Genomic DNA, 16,966 nt, shown 5'->3' with positions numbered 1-16,966 from the left:
CAGGTGTCAGTCAGGACAACGGCCGACGAACGTGCGTCCAAGGAGGGAAAGGCGCACGCCGACCGAGCACCTCTCGCGCCCTCCGAGCCTCGTGAGCCCGGCGGCGGAGGGGAAGGAAGGGGCTGGCGTCCGGAGGCGGCGGCGGCCTGATCCTCGCCATTCCCAAGCAAAGCAAAACAAAAGTAAGGAAAAGACAAGAGTGGCAATCCAGATAGAGTACGGTGGTGCCTTGAGGTACGAGTTTTTCGGATGCGAGCGCCGTCGTCAGTCGGATGACTTTTGGCTTTGAGATACAAGCGGTGTGACCGTAACTCACTTGACAACAAGCAGCAACAGTTCTTCAAAAAAAAAAAGCTTCAAAGCTCCCAGTTGAAGTTTGTGTGTTTTGTCTTGAAGTTTGTATTTGTGTGTTGTCTTTTCTGTATTTGTTCTCTGTAGGTACGCTTTTCTTTTGTGTGCTTGTCTGTTTTTGTATGTGCCTTTTTATGTAGTGTGCGATTGTGTGTTTTGTCTTTTTGTGTTTTGTTAGTGTGTGTGTTTGCATTTATGTTTTTGTGTGTGTATTGTTTGCGTGTATTTGTGTTTGTATCTGTTTTGTCTTTTTGTATGTTTTGTTTGAGTGTGTGTGTTCATGTGTTTGCATGTTTCTGTGTGGATTTTTGTTTTTTGTGCTTGTGTGTGCCTTTTATGTATTTTGTTTTTGTTTTTTTGCGTGTTTTAGTCTTTGCATGTGGTATGTCATTTTGTATGTTTTGTTTGTGTGTGTTCATTTGTTTGCATTTGTGTGTATACGTCTGTTTTTGTGTGTGCATGCCTTTTTGCATATTTCGTGTGTGTGTGTGTGTGTGTGTGCGCATTTGTCAGCGTGTTAATCCAGGTCCTCCTTTTATTTTATTAATGAGCGATCCTTCATATGTAGCTTTCTGTCTTATAACAAATATTTATAAAATATTAGGTCCCCCCAATCCATGACAATGAATGTATTAATGTGTTTGTAATTTGCAGAAAACGGAGAGGTGTTTCCAATATTTTGACTCTGACTACACGAGCCAAATATTGTGGACAGCTGTCAGCATGACGCAGCAGAAGCACAATAACGAGAATATCGGTGAATGAATTCTCATAATGAGTGTCATTTTCTTTTTGAATGCAAATTCGTTGCGATGGACATGATTGTGTTGTAGCTAATAATAGCTTTTATTACAGTTGCACCCATTCTGCCGCCGCCAGCACACCTGTGGAAGGCAGCGAGGGGCGGATGTGGCTCTGCACGTAAAAGCTCCAACGTGGTCCGGTGACCTGGGAGTCGGACGTGCGCGTCAGGTATTTTGAGTGCGAGCTAATCGCCCGGCTGCTCCCAGCTGTCGGGCGGACGTGAGGGGGAGGGGCGCTGACGCAGGTCTTTCCTACACTTTCACCTGTGCCAATGTCGGCGCACCGGATCCGACGCGATGTCAGTTGTCCTCACAAGCACGCCAGTCCATCTGTAGAGGGAATTTTCAATCATATATAATTGACATAATTATAATTCTTTTCAGGTTTGGCCCATTATAAATGATCAGGATTTTTCACTTATTTGAATTCTGTCTCTAGTTGATTGGGTTTAATCCACTTTATTTTTGAGTGTGGCGAAATTTTGTCATGTTAAATCTGATGTTTTCCGTTTTATTTTATATAAATACAATTGTTCATTATTTTTTAATATAATTTTCTTTAGGTTCACAAAATGATCAGAATTTGTAGGGTTTTACTTAATAGTACAATTGTTTTATGGTATGTTGATATTATTTTGTGTAATAATGCCTTTGTAGTACTTTTGTAATTACAACTGGATTATTATTTTAGGTTTGGCACATTATAAATGTACATAATTTTTTTTCACATTAATTTATATTGTGTATTCTTGCATACATTTTATTTGATATAGTTTTTTTTAGGTTTAGCATGTTATATTTTAAGGGCTCAGAATTTAGGGGATTTCACATTTGGTATTTCTTATTGCATGATATGTTAATATTTCTTTAGGAAAAACTTAAATGTTTTTTTCCTCCTTTTTTAGGCCGAATCAGGATTTTGATGAGGGGCTTTAGAACTACATAAAATGTCCACGGCAAATCTTAGTTTTTATGTTAGCGCGTGTTATTTTTTAGACATTCGAATTTTTCAATATATTTTGAAGAATTGGATTAATATATTTGTTTCTATATTTGTGTCTATTTTTTTAGGTTATGTCCTTGAAACAATCAGGATTTTACTTGAGGGGTGGGTTAAAAAATATTTTTTATTTTACAATATTTGTATTTTATTAAAAAAATATTCTAAGTTGTTTTATTTTAAATGATGTTTATCATATGTTCTGTTCATTTTAGCTATTTTATTTCTTTTGGCAAGAATTTTGGATTTTTTATTTTTATTTTTTTCCCCCCCCCCCAGGGCGGGGGTGGGGGAACTGTTTATAATCATCATTTAGCCACATAAGAGCGCTCCGTTTGAAACCGTACACTAATGCCCCACTGCAAACGCACAATAAGGCCAAGATGAGAAAGACTGTCAAAAGGTCAATGCGAAACGCGCTTGTCAAATTGTGCCACTTTAGCGTCGTCGTCGTCGTTGTTGTAAAGTCTCCTACGGCGCACGTGTCAGGAGGCAATCATCCCCTTTTGAACCTCCTGCAATCAGCCGCTTCACGTCACTTCTGCTTTTAACGCGCACCACCGTCACCCATTTCATGCCGCACGTGTTCGCCGCCTCTCGTCTTGTTATAAGACGTTGATAACATGCGATTACATGAGTTTCCCGCTTGTTTAGTCCACGTTTAGGATGCACTTGGCGAGGCCTCGGTCTTCTTAAAGTGCTCGAGTCAGAAAAGTGGAGTCATTAGGACTTTTCAGCATTATAAAAGGCTTAAATAAGCATGTACAATGGCGCCTTGAGATATGAGTTTTTCGGGATAGATTGATAAACAGGGGAGCAAAACATGTCGACAGACAATATAACAATACACTGGACCAATCGGGGGGGGGGGGGGTCCGCTGAACTCGCAGGCATATATTCTTTATCTTCTGCGAAGAACTACCTATATTTTTGTGGCGACTTAGCTTGGTTGTGCTGTCTCCATGCATTGTATTTCCATACGTTTCTATTAATACTGCCCCCAGGTGGCCAAGGCGTACACGCCCGAAGGAGAAGCACAATGTCCGCTGTATTGAAGCCAAAAACGTGTAATTCTTGACATGCTATTTAATTGCTGTATGTTTTTATAAAGTACAATATTATATAGTGCTATTTTTATTAACAAAAAAACATTCTCCCAAATTTTAATAACTTAATAATCCATTTACATTTCTTAAGATAATAATAATAAAAATTACATATCTTTTTCTGCGAGGTGTGCCGGAAAATTTCCAGGAACTCTCGGCCAGCGACTGTCGGACGCTCAGAGTGCTGTGATCGGACGCGAGTTGCCGCTGCCGCAACTCTCTCGCCTCGTCTTCTCACACACTGAACAAGGTGAACGCCGGAGGATCTTTGTAAATGTGATTTGTGTGTGTTGTTGTTGTGTGTGTCAGTGGAGGCTCTGGTTGTCCTTGAACTCCTCGCGGCAGGTTTATTGATCGCACGTGCCTAACAATGACTGAATGCTTTTCTCTGCATAGTTTCGCCAGCCTTGAGATGTAACGATCTATTTGGCGTCCGCCTTTGTGTCTCTCCAGTAAGCCACTCGCCGCTTCATTTGAGCCACTACTTGGTTGTGAGGATGAAAACCACGCAATACCCCTCCACCCCATCCCTCCTCTTCCTCCGAGTCGAGGTTGGAACAGGTGGCCAAACAGCTGTTGCTTAGAAACCGAAAACTGTTTAGCTCGCTGTATTATATGTTGTGTTCAAGCTCCTCCTTCAGCGATTCTTTCTTTCCTTTTCAACCGATATTCAACTGAATGCACTACAAAGACAAGGTTTTTGATGTTCAAACTGATGAACGTTATTGCAGCCCCGAAAGGCTCAGTTACTCACAACCAAGGATGGGGCCATCTTCACTGCTTTGTCAACAACTGCATGAGCAAATAATCCCAACAGTTTAACAACAATGTTTCGCAACGTACAATTGCGAGGAATTGAGAGATTTCATCATCTCCAGTCCTTCATACGATCAAAAGATTCAGAGAAGCTAGAGAAAAGGCAGCACGTAAGGCCGAAAAGCAACATGAAATGCCTGTGACCTTCGACCCCTCAGGCGGCACTGCATTCAAAACAGCCATCATTGTGTAAAGGATATTCCGTGCACGTGAACACTTCAGAAAACCCTCGTCAGTTAACAGTTGGTCGCTACGTCTACGAATGCAAGTTAAAACTCCACCATGCAAAGCGAAAGCCACATACGGTGTCAACAATGGACAGTAAACACAACCGGCCGGCTTCGCTGGACCCCGAGGTCATCTGAGGACTGACGCAAAGTGGAAATGTGTGCTGTGGTCTGACAAGTCCACATTTCAAATTGGTTTTGGAAATCATGGATATCATGTCCTCCGGGTCAAAGAGGAAAAGGACTACCCGTGTTGTTATCAGTGCAAAGTTCAAAAGCCAGCATCTGTGATGGTCTGGGGGTGGGGGGTGTTAGTTCCCATGGCATGGGTAATTTGCATATCCGTGTGCACCATTAATGCTGAACAATACATACAGGTTTTGGAGCACCAAATGCTGCCATCCAAGCAACGTCTTTTTCAGGGACGTCCCTGCTTATTTCAGCAAGACAACGCCAAGCCACATTCTGCACGTGGTTTGCTAGTAAAAGAGTGCGAGTACTAGACTGGCCTGCCAGCAGTCCAGACCCGTTTCCGATTGAAAATGTGTGCTGGCACAAAATACGACAACGGCGACCACGGACTCTTGAGCAAGAATGGGAACGAATTCCACCTGCAAAGCTTCACCAACGTGTGTCCTCAGTTCCTAAAGGTGACGTAACACAGTGCTAAACGTCTCCAAAATTGGCAGCATATCACAATGGAAATAGGAGTCAACTGTTTAAGAAGTGAATGGCTGTTCGATAGCGCCTACCTGAGGGCAGGAGCTGGAAGAGGTCGTGACCAGGATGTCCAAGAGAGTTTTTGCTTCGCTTTTTGCACTCCTCAAGCGTGAGTCGGCCAGGGTAGCGATAATCTTTTCAGCAGTCCCTGACTGGGATTTTGTCCCAGACTGTGATGGATGAGCACAGATCCGATTGGATGACCGCTGAGTAGCTCTGCCTCAGCAGCTCCCGTGGCAGCTGCAGGAAGTACGACATCCTGTGCTGGGCCGCTTTCACGATGCACTTGATGTTGGCCTCCGACTTCACGCCCTGAGAGATCGTCCTTCCCAGGAACTCGAAGGTAAGCTGGGACACTCGCAAGTCAAGGCAGCACTGTATGCCAAGTAATTCCACTTTATGCAGCCAGCTGATTTCTTCACATCGTCTTTGACGATGTTTTATACAATATAGTTCTGTATTGCTTATCTGCTGTGAAAAACGACTTCTATCACTGCAGATGACTGAGTGACAGTAGTTGTTAAAATGACTGCAGTAGATTGCCATATCCAGGTAGATTTATTGTGGATTTTCTTTCTATATATCGCACATAATTTGCAGGGTTTTGTGGGAAAATTCAACGCTTCCTTGCCTAAAACTTAAAACGAAAGACAAATTCATTCAAGCAAATATTACGAGGAATAAAATGTACTACTGTGCATTACTGTTTGTTTAAGAGTATGTTTCTAAGAGGTTAATAGGTGTTTCATTAAGAGTCTGAGGAGGTTCATACAGCTTTAACATATGCGTGAGTAATTCCCCAAAAAGATGTGCTTGCAACTTTGTGGATTTCACCGATTGCTGCCGTGATCCGGAAACTAGCCCCGTGATAAATCACAGATTACTGTCTTGTGTTTGATGAAGTCAATATTCTAGAGTGTTTATTTTGTTTTCAGGGGAGGCTGGAAAGGATGAATGACTTTTCCATTCATTTCAATGCGGGGAGATGATTTAGTGTCCGGCGTGCGTATCCCTGGGTGACAAATCATCAAATCCTCTCAGAGCGTGGAACAAACCCCGCCCCCCAGCCGCCGCCTCCGCCTCCTCCTCCTCCTCCTCATCATCATCTTCCTCCTCCTCCTCCTGCCGTGACGTCACGGCCGTTTAAAGCCGTTCCTTCAGCGCGTCCGCTGGCCGCTCGTCGCTCACCTGCTGCCCTCCGCCAATGCGTCTTCACACCACGTCTGCCTCGGCTGTGCGTTCCACACGTGGCCAGCGCGGCCAACGTCCTCCGGGGGCTGCGTGCAAGCGGGCGTCGGCGCTCGGCGACCAAGGTAAAGTGCGCTTTTCGTTAAGTACAAACAGTGAGTGATCTTTGTGAAGTGGCTAGTCGATTGGCTGCTTGTTATTTGGTGGAGAAACAATAGGAACTATTTATGTCATGGGAATATTAGCCACGCATGAAGTTTGAGTGGGATGAAGTGTGATGCGATTCAGCACCGTGGACAGCTCCTAAAAATGAGCACACAGGCAGCAACTTGAAATGGGAAAATGGCACCTTAAAAACAAAAAAATGTGTTCATTGTTTCAGCATTGATTTTTGTGCTTGAAATATTAAATTAGTTACTACATATAAAACTGCATTTGCTGAATTGTGCTGTGAAAGAGACAAGTGCGTCCAAATGGTTGATGATGTGCATGCTGAGAGACAAGCATCTGTATTTATGTGTCAGAAATTTGGTCTTTGAATGCTGAGAGACAAGTGCATCAGTTGTTTTTGTGTGCATGCTAACAGACAAGCTTTTAAGGCTGCGATAATGCACGAAAAATGCTGTTTAAATGCCGCGAGACAAGAATCCACATTCATGATATCTCAGAAATGTCTGCATGCTGAGACATGAGTGCATACAAAATATGTGCAATCTAAAAAAAAAAAAGTTATGATATTGCATGAGACATTGTTTAAATGCTGCGAGACAAACATCCATATTCATGTGTGTGCATGCTAATGCTATTGTATGTCAAAAATGTGTTGGATGAATGCTGAGAGACAACTGCCTCAAAATTAGTATGTAAATGTATTTAATTAAACTAATGCTATTGTATGCAAAAACATGTAGGACAATGCTGAGAGACAAGTGCATCAAAATGATGTGCATGCCAACCAACAAGTCATCAACCGAATGCTATTATGCTTTGTTCACCGAGAAAACTGCTGAGAGGCAATAACCAATATGAATGATTTGTGTCAAAATCATTGCGTTAAGAGATTATAGTCACAGTTATGAAATTAAAGCAGTAATGTTACAAAAACTTGCAATTTTCCAAAATATTCACGGCTTGGCTTGTTGGCAGGAAAGCTGAAAAAATCAGGTCTGAGGTGGAAGGAAAGCAGAAAAGTAGTTTTAGCAAAAAAACTAAACAAAACAAAGGAAGTGAAATAAGAAGCGGGAAGGAAGGCAGAAAGGAAGATAGGAGGGAAGGGAAAAGGTCAGAAAGAAAAGATGGGGAAAGAAGGTCAAGAAGGAAGGATGCGAAGTAAAAAGCAGGTAGGAGGGAAGGAAGGTAGGATGGTAGCAGGAGGTCAGGAAGGAAAGCAGAAAAGTACTTTTAAGCAAAAGAAGATGCAAAATAAAAAGCAGGTGGGGGGCGGGAGAAGGTCAGGAAGAAAATATACATTTTTTTAAGTACTGAGGTAAAGAAAGTAGGAAAGTAGTAGTGCAGTGGCCCCCCGCAAAGTTGCTGTCCGGCACCCGTGGGTTCACCTTTGGGTCTTTTTTAAATTTTTTTTTTTTTTTTGGTGCGGAACCAACGCTGAAAACGCTTATTTTGCGGCTTATCCCTGCTTTATTCACGAATTTGACGGGCGGGCGTTAGGAAGCAGGTTGAAGCCACGGAAGGAAGCAGGGCTTTGTCCTGATCCCCGTGCGATTTTCCTCCGCAGGAGAGCGAAGTGAAGCTCGGCCATGAACGAGTCGGCGAACGAGTCTGCGTGGGGCGAGGCGCCGGCGTGGGCGGAGGCGGAGCGCAACGGCTCGCTGTGGCCCGGCGCCCCCCCGCCCTCGGCCATCAACCCGTGGGACGTCATGCTGTGCGTGTCGGGCACGGCCATCGCCTGCGAGAACGCCATCGTGGTGGCCATCATCTTCTACACGCCGGCGCTCAGGACTCCCATGTTCGTGCTGGTCGGCAGCCTGGCCACGGCCGACCTGCTGGCCGGCGCGGGGCTGGTCCTCAACTTCGTCTTTCAGTACGCGCTCTCCTCGCAGACGGCCAGCCTGGTGACGGTGGGCTTCCTGGTGGCGTCCTTCACAGCGTCCGTCATCAGCCTGCTGGCCATCACGGTGGACCGCTACTTCTCGCTGTACAACGCGCTGACGTACTTCTCGGAGAAGACGCTGCGCTGGGTGCACGCCATGCTGCTGGCCACCTGGGGCGTGTCCCTGCTGCTGGGCCTGCTGCCCGTGCTGGGCTGGAACTGCCTGGAGCGGCCGGCGTCGTGCAGCATCGTGTGGCCGCTGACGCGCGCCAACCTGACTCTGCTGGCCGCCGCCTTCTTGGTCATCTTCGCGCTCATGCTGACGCTCTACTTCAAGATCTGCAAGATCGTGTGCCGCCACGCCCACCAGATCGCCCTGCAGCAGCACTTCTTCGCCACCTCGCACTACGTGGCCACCAAGAAGGGCGTGTCCACCCTGGCCATCGTCCTGGGGACCTTCGGCGCCAGCTGGCTGCCCTTTGCCATCTACTGCCTGGTGGGGCAGCGGGAGTACCCGCCGGTGTACACGTACGCCACGCTGCTGCCCGCCACCTACAACTCCATGATCAACCCCATCATCTACGCCTACAGGAACGCCGAGATCCAGCGCTCCATCTACATGCTCCTGTGCGGCTGCTTTCGGGCCGACGCCGCCTACCGCTCCAGGTCGCCCAGCGAAGTGTGAACCGCTCCTTCTCCTGCGGCGGCGGCGGCGGCGGCGGTGGCGACGGGGCGCAGAACAAAACACGGCCACTTTACGCCGAGGCCTTCCCTTCGTACGGAGATTTTTACATTTTGGAACGACTGCGAGGGGAAAAAAAGTCGTCGCGCTTACGAGACGAAAGCCGCAATGTGTGCTTGTTTGCGAAACAAAGTTTTCAAATCATCATTTTAGAAAGAATGACTGCGTGAGGATTTTGAATTAGTTTAGTAAAAAAAAAAAAGTTGACTTTATTCTTGTAATTTTGTCTTTTTTCACACAAAAAAACACGGCTTCTTCATAATATTACAACTTTGTTCTCATAATATTGCAACTTTATTCTTATTGTATCTTTTTGAAAGCCAGACTTGTATTTATTTATTTATTTGTTTGTTGAATTTATTTATTTCAGAGCCGATGGTCCTTTTTTTTTTTTTTTTTTTTTTTTTTTTTTGGACGGTCCCCTCAGTGTAAAGTGGCAGCCGTTGGATGTCAGCACTTTAACTCAAGTTTAACAAGTTTGAGAAACGCTTTGAACAAGAAAAGACGGAGAAAAATCAAAGACTTAACGTGTGAATGTATTTTCATGGGGGGGGGAAAAAAGGACAGGAAAAAAGTGCACTTTATTCAATGTCTGTTTGTTTTTGTTTTGTTTTGTTTTGAAATGCCAAAGCAGTATTATAACAACAACCCTTATTGTATTGTGACCAGTGTGCCATTTTTCTATTTTGTAATTTTTGTGTCTTTTTCTGTGCGTTTTCTACCAGTGGGGGGGGGGAAAAAACAGAAAGAATAAAGCGCTCCAAATGCAAAAAAGTGTGAGGAGTGACTCGTCCTTGCGTTACTGCCCACCTCGCTTTGAGTCGCCGTCGGAGTGCAGCTGGCGCTGTTTGACGAGGCTAATGGCACTTTGACGGCGCAAAGTGCTCGTCTGCGAAAAATAGCTTCAATTTACACCCGGACACATTTCAAGCATGTTTGCTCTCACGGTGTGTGTGCACGTGGCGTGTTTGTGTGCACGTGTCCTCTGAGAAAACGTGCTGAATGAAATGATCTCCCTCCCCATATCTGTGTGTGTGTCTGTGTGTGTGTGTATATATATATGGATTCAAAGCAAAATCTTCTTCTTCTTCTTCTTCTCCTTTGGGCTTGTTGTCCCTTTCGGGGTCGCCACAGCGCGTCCTCCTTTTCCATGTCAGCCTATCTCCTGCATCCTCCTCTCCAACACCGACTCCCCTCATGTCTTCCCTCACGACATCCATCAACCTTCTCTTTGCTCTTCCTCTCGCTCTCTTGCCTGGCAGCTCCATCCTCATCACCCTTCTACCAATATACTCACTATTTCTCCTCTCGACGTGTCCGAACCATCCAAGTCTGCTCTCTCTAACTTTGTCTCCAAAACATCGAACCTTGGCTCTGAACCTCCGATGAGCTCGTTTCTAATTTGATCCAACCTGGTCACTCCGAGAGCGAACCTCAACATCTTGATTTCCGCCACCTCCACCTCTGCTTCCTGTCGTCTCTTCAGTGCCACTGTCTCTAATCCGTCCATCATGGCTGTTTTATAAACTTTGCCCTTCATCCTAGCAGAGACTCTTGTGTCACACAACACACCTGACACCTTCCTCCAGCCGTTCCAACCCGCTTGGACCCGTTTCTTCACTTCCTGACCACACTCACCATTGCTCTGGACGGTTGACCCCAAGTATTTAAAGTCCTCCACCCTTGCTATCTCTCCTCCCTGTAGCCTCACTCTTCCCCCACCAATCTGGACATCAGTACGAATCGTGGCCTTATTGCCGGACTGGTGTAGCTACAGTCATAACGGCCCTTTGTGCAATGGAGATGTTGCTCCATGTGCTCGACGCGTTCTCGTCACAATTTGGGTGGTTACCATGGAGACACAACGCGATACCAGAGATGCTCGAGTTGTTGGCCAAGCGTTAGCGCAGAGCGGCGTTTGGCCAGCAGATTGTGCGTGGGTGAGCGTGTGTGTGTGTGATGATCGGGTGCGGTCACTTCGGAGGAATAGTGTGACGTACTGTTTGTCCCCTCACACCAACTACAGCGGATGTAAAAGGTCTACACGCCCCTGTTCAAAACCAATGTTTTTGTGATATATCTGTGTATGTATATATATATATATATATATATATATACTGTATATAGATAGATAACCATTTCTCAGCAAACTACTTAATTTGTGTACAATTCACTATTGAACTCCTAAATTCCCTGCTAAGTTCCAACATTTCATACAGTTTCCTACCAAACGACAACTTTTTTGTAAAAATGTTCAACTAAACTTGTGCAATCTCTATTTTCTATAATATTCTGTCATCTCACAATTTCCCAGTTCACGCCTTAATTTTGTACCATTCCTACCAAACGACAATTTTGTGCCATTTGCCTTTAAACTATTGACTTTTTTTTGTCCAATGTCCTACTCAGAGCCGACACTGTTGCAGCAATTCCTTCTAAACTACTGGCCAACTCGACTTCAGCTGGATATGGAAGAAATGGTCGAAGAGATTGCGCAAATCCTCCTTTTCAGCTGATCTACTCGGCAGCGAGAACCCGATTGATTTTCACCGACACAATTAAGCGGGTCCATGCGTCTCGGGTTCAAAGGTGGGGGATACTCACAAATTGCTTTTTCGGAGGTATGTCTACACGCAATGATTCAGCCAGCGCCCGATTTTCAAGCGATTCTTCCTTTCAATCTTTTCACCTCTTTTCCTCCCAATCGCCAATATCTCCACGAGCGGGTGGGTCAGCCTGACCCAAAACGAGCATGAGCGCATGCCGCGGCTGCACCTCGGTTGATCACCAATCGAGGAGGCGCGGTACGACGGCCGATTAAATGTCATTAATACCAGCGTGAGTCACAAAAGTCACTTTGACCTGCTGGCTTTGAAATGTTGATGCCCTCGTTTTGCATTAGCATAGCGACGCCTGGCGTTCTTAGCGTCCCACTCGCTTCTGAAACGTGCCAATCATGTTCTGTACGTGTATTTCTGCCGTACACTTTTTCAATTGCGCCGCGTGCCAGCTTGCCGGATGTCAGTCGTGTTGGAACACTCGAGAGCCGTCTTTTGAACCTCTTGGTTTTGTCTCAGACTGGCTGGACGTTAACATTATGTTAGCACTACCAAATGTTAGCATGTTAGCATTGAATCTACTTATCTTCAATCCTACATATTAAATGTATTTTAAAACACATGTCACTGTGTTTTCTGAACTGAAGTTGCTAGCATTCTGGATGTTAGCATAGCAAATGCTAGCATGCTAGCAATGCTATTCAGCCTCAGACCAGTCTACCTTTATACAGTTAAAAATAGGAACATGAAATATGTATATTTATTAAGTATAACAATCTTAGCATATCACCTGGTACTATGTTAACATTTTCTTTGCTTATTAAGCCTAACATTACTGTATTTTTATTTTTATTTAAATGGGCCTGTCACAGTGTTTTCTTAAGTCAAGTGTTACATGCTAGCATGCCACCGGTTAGCATTTTAGAATTTGATCTACTTATTGAGCCTTCATTATCCCCATAGTAATAATTTGCCCCCAAACTAACGCAGCTAAGAAGCATTAACACAAAACCTTCGTTTGCAGGCTACTTAGCAGCAATGCTAGCCAGCACTTCCACATATTAAACCCACACTCAAGGCTTTGTGCAAGGTTTTTTTTATTTTTTTTTTAAGATACCAAAATGCTAATGCTTTAATTTGTAAGATGTGCGTTTGTGTCCCTCACAACTGCCGGTGTCTAAATGGATTAATTAAACATAATCATCTTTTAAATCCCACCGAGGTGCTGTTGTGTAATGGTTTTGTTTACAGTGGCCACAAGAGGTTTGTGTGTGTGTGTGTGTGCGTGCGTGCGTGTGTGTGTGTGTGCATGCGTGCGTGCGTGTGCGTGCAAGCAGTGATTCACGAGGCAGACCAAAAAGACCAGAATGAAGAATAAATCATTGCGGACGTGCTCGACATTCTCGACCACTTCAGTGGCATAATAACAAACCACTACAATTTTGGGACTATTTCCTACAAAACTACAGTACTTATTGTTTGTAAAATTTGCTACTAACTATTCAGTTTTTGCACAACTTCCTACAATATGTTTGTATAATATCCTACTAAAGTACTACATTTATATCCAATCTTCTGCTATAGCATTTTGTATGATTTCCTACTAAACTATCAAATGTTTGTACAATGCCCTACTAAATTTCTAAATGTTTGGAAGACTTTACTACTAAGAATATCTTTTTTTAACAATGTCCTACCAAACGACTAAATCTGTTTACAATTTGAAACTAAATGAAATTTATTTTGTGCACAATTCTCAACTACACCGTGCCGTGCAGTTTTGTTTTTGTACATTTTCACAGCGTACTACAATTTTTTTGTGCAATTTGCAACAACAATATTGAGAAAACTGAGAGCGTTTAGATCCTCCAGTGTGTGCGGCAAGATGTGAGATCCCAAAAAGAGTGAAAAAACCCGTTGCGAAGGCTGGTGACACCGCGGCGAGCTTTGAGTCATGAGGGAGCAGAGATCACAGAGCAAACTTGTCTCCAACACGGACAATCGTTCACATCCTCCCCGAGTTCGTCAATCTTTGCAACTAACTACATTTCCGAACCGTCCGAACTGCATTTTCTAAAAAGAATTTCCAAATAAACAATTAAAAACTAATAATAATAATAATTTCCCACTAAAAAGTTTGTACAATTTGCGACTAACCTGGTCTTTTTTTTTAATTTCCTATACTAAAATACAAAAAAAACATTGTAGATTTCCCTTCTAAAATATTTTTGGGTGGCTACAATTCCTTCCTAAACTACATTTTTATAGCTTTTTTTTTACTCCACAATTTTTGTACCAATAACTAATCATGAATATATTATTAGATTAGTTAATCTAATAATCTATTAATTTCTTTGGGGTGAAATTTCCTACACTAAAAACACAAACACACACACACACATTGCAGGCTTTCTTTCTGAAATACAATTCACTACAGAATTACTATTTTTTTTTAAATACAATTTGCAACTATGTTTTGGATAATATTTTACACTCAAATACAAAAAAAAAAAAAAAATGTTTGTACAATTTCCTCATAACGACTACATATATATATATATATATATATATATATATATATATATATTTACTAATCTACACAATTTGTACAATTTGCAACTACTCTAATTGTTTTTTTAATTTTTTCCCCCTTTCTCGGCACCAAGTCCGAAAATGCTTATTGGTGGTTTATCCCTGCTTATTGGAGAATTTTGGTGGGGAGTTAAAAAAAAAAAAAAAAACATAACTTTTTTTTTTCCCCCAATGCAATTGTAATGAGTGTCAATTATGTGCTATCCCCCATCTGGAAACATTGCAGACTTTTCTTCTAAAATACAGAAACTTGTGCAATTTCCTACTGCAATAATCAATTCCCTACTAAATAGATGTTGTACTATTCTCTACTAAACCAGAACATTTTTGTATTTCTTTATTTTACTGAACTATGGAATTTGTGTACAATTAAGTGAGGATAAGTGGTACAGAAAATGGATGAATTACATTTTTGTACCATTTCATACTATATAAAAAGTTTAACCAGTTAAAATGGAATACCTGCATTAGAAGAGCTCAAAACAATTACAATTAAGTTTTTTTTTCCAAACTAGCATGTCTGACAAGTAAGACAAAAATATAATGCGTCTGCTGCAGCACTTATGTCGTTATGCTCGCCAGTAAGCGTTTTTATCTTCCAAGCGTTGACGATTTCAGCTGTCTTTGGAAGCAGTGAGTCACATAATGAAGCCTGCTTTACAGAAAAATACCTTTAATGGGAAACAAAATACAGTCATTTTCTTTTCCCCCAAATAATGCACTAACTTAAAATAAACTAGAGGAAAACAATAATCATCTCAAATTCCAGATTGACAAAAGCAGACCACTTATGGGTGAAGTCTTTAAAGACAGCATTTGTTAAATATCAGCTGCGGTTGCATTAGTAATTCTCATCGTATTAATCAATCATACGATTGACACAGAATGAATGTGTGCATTGTTCAAGTCACTTTATTGTCAGTTAAAACATACTGTGACATGCATAGAAGTCAAGTATTGCACGTTTGTAGAAATAATTGGAAAGGCTGCTTTCATTTGACAGTAAGCTCGTGTGATGATGAAGACGTGACGTAAAAAGTGTCGGATAAAATGCTCAGACGCTGCTTCCGTAACAAGCAGGCGGGAGGCACTTGGTAGTTTGGTCAGTAATCTTGATGCAGGATGTCCCTGAGATCTACAAGCGTCACGATTTTGTCGTCATGATTTTTTCGTGGCCATCGTAGATGAAGATGTAGTAGAAGACGGCGAAGGCGGCCAGCACGGCGGCCGACAGCAACGCGTTCCTCCTGTTCTGCACTCGCAGCAGCTGCAACTCCTTGTCTGGCGCCGCAGCACATGCGATACACGACGCAAGTCGTTACAATGGATAGACAGTACAACCCTTCTCCAAATCATAGCCCATCACTTGTACGGAACAAAAGCAATTGTGGACAAAATTGAATACCAATAAAACAAGACAACGCAATTTTATACAGCGTAAAACCGGTCCAATCATGAAAAATACTCGCACACACAAAAAAAAAACATTCCTGGGCCAAACAATCAAGACACTTGTGGTACATACCCAAATTGTGCACCCTTTCGTTAATGACTGTCATTTCGTTTTCCAGTTGTTGCCTGGGAAAGGTGACAAAAATCCACTTTAAAAAAAAATAATAATAATCTAAAGAAGAAATAAAAATTAAAGGTATACGCTAACAGACGAGAGTTCTGACAATTTTGACTCACTGCATAGGGATATGTCATGACCGTTTACAACCGGATATTTCTGGTGACAACCGGCTAATTGTAGTTCAGCTATTTATTCTTTGAAAATAATAACGATAATAATAATAACTAGAGCTGCGAGCAGCTATGAACGGTCCCTCGCGACGCCGTTAACGTCGCAGGTGCTGAGACGGTACAGGCCGAGTTTGAGGTCAATCAGATGAAACCTGTAGGACAAGTTTGCAAAAGTATGACTGACCCCTGAAAATGTGCTCAAACGATCCAAAACTACATTAAAAATAATAATAAAACAACCACATTAAGTTGACTTCCTGTTGTGTTTCGGATATGGCTTCTACTGACTCTTTTGCGTCGGGGTGCTCTCAATTTTCGTAGGCTTGGGCGAAACGTCCTGCGGATCGGCCTTCGTTGGAAATTTGTGAACATTTAAGGGGACTTCAGTTACAACAGGGACCAAGCGGAAGAAACAGTGGCAGGGAACTGTCAACCAAAGGCCACCGTAATGTTACAATATTTGACATGATTATCATTTTCTTGTCACCTCTCCTCCTCGGACAACATCCCCTTCCTGCTCCTGAAGAGGGCCTTTTCCAGGTTGTCATGGCAACGAGTCCGCCGCTCCTCCAAGCGGTCAATCTGCATTTATTCGGAACAGAGTGAAAGAAAGCTTGTTTCGTTTTCCCATTAAATGGCAATTCTACAGGGTAAAAAACGTTTGGGACAAAGCCAGAAAAGATCAGCTGCGACTGGGATGTTACCTCACTGGCCACGCTGGTGTTGTGCCGTCGTTTGTCCTTCACTCTCGCCATTTTTAAACATAAAAACACGCTTGTGGCGAACATTCATCGAAAGTTGAACTAAGCATGACGAATGCGGAAAAGATTTCTTCTTCGTTGGTTTTTCTATTGTCATAACTCGATCCCGCCATCGGGGTCGTAACCGCGTCCGCCATATTGAATGTGTCAGACCTGTAAACTAAAAGCAAACATATGGACAGAACTTCAGAAAGCCACAAGCTACAATGTTAATCTGTCTCTTTCTCTCTGTCTCTCACACACAATGATATATTTGGGAAACGCACTAAAAACAATTTATTACGTATTGTGATGATTAGAAATGTTTAC

At 43.0% G+C, this 16,966-nt stretch overlaps 2 protein-coding genes across 2 annotated transcripts; one reads left to right on the top strand and one right to left on the bottom strand.

Moving 5' to 3' along the window:
• Positions 1-46: 46 nt before the first annotated feature.
• Positions 47-9,407, top strand: LOC133468290 (G-protein coupled receptor 6). Its single transcript, XM_061754018.1, has 6 exons — positions 47-182; positions 1,006-1,108; positions 1,207-3,510; positions 3,714-5,366; positions 5,959-6,336; positions 7,947-9,407. Exon 6 carries the CDS (start codon positions 7,969-7,971, stop codon positions 8,944-8,946), a length of 978 nt encoding a protein of 325 aa, XP_061610002.1. The 5' UTR covers positions 47-182; positions 1,006-1,108; positions 1,207-3,510; positions 3,714-5,366; positions 5,959-6,336; positions 7,947-7,968; the 3' UTR covers positions 8,947-9,407.
• Positions 9,408-15,039: 5,632 nt separating this feature from the next.
• Positions 15,040-16,777, bottom strand: ccdc167 (coiled-coil domain containing 167). The gene is made up of 4 exons (XM_061753778.1): positions 16,601-16,777; positions 16,384-16,478; positions 15,679-15,731; positions 15,040-15,434 (listed from the first exon to the last, which is right to left on the bottom strand). Exons 1-4 carry the CDS (start codon positions 16,682-16,684, stop codon positions 15,298-15,300), a joined length of 369 nt encoding a protein of 122 aa, XP_061609762.1. The 5' UTR covers positions 16,685-16,777; the 3' UTR covers positions 15,040-15,297.
• Positions 16,778-16,966: the final 189 nt, after the last annotated feature.

Source organism: Phyllopteryx taeniolatus, chromosome 18 (genome assembly GCF_024500385.1).
Source record: "Phyllopteryx taeniolatus isolate TA_2022b chromosome 18, UOR_Ptae_1.2, whole genome shotgun sequence".
In the NCBI taxonomy this organism is placed as follows: Eukaryota; Metazoa; Chordata; class Actinopteri; order Syngnathiformes; family Syngnathidae; genus Phyllopteryx; species Phyllopteryx taeniolatus.
This window is presented reverse-complemented; position numbering and strand designations above follow the sequence as displayed.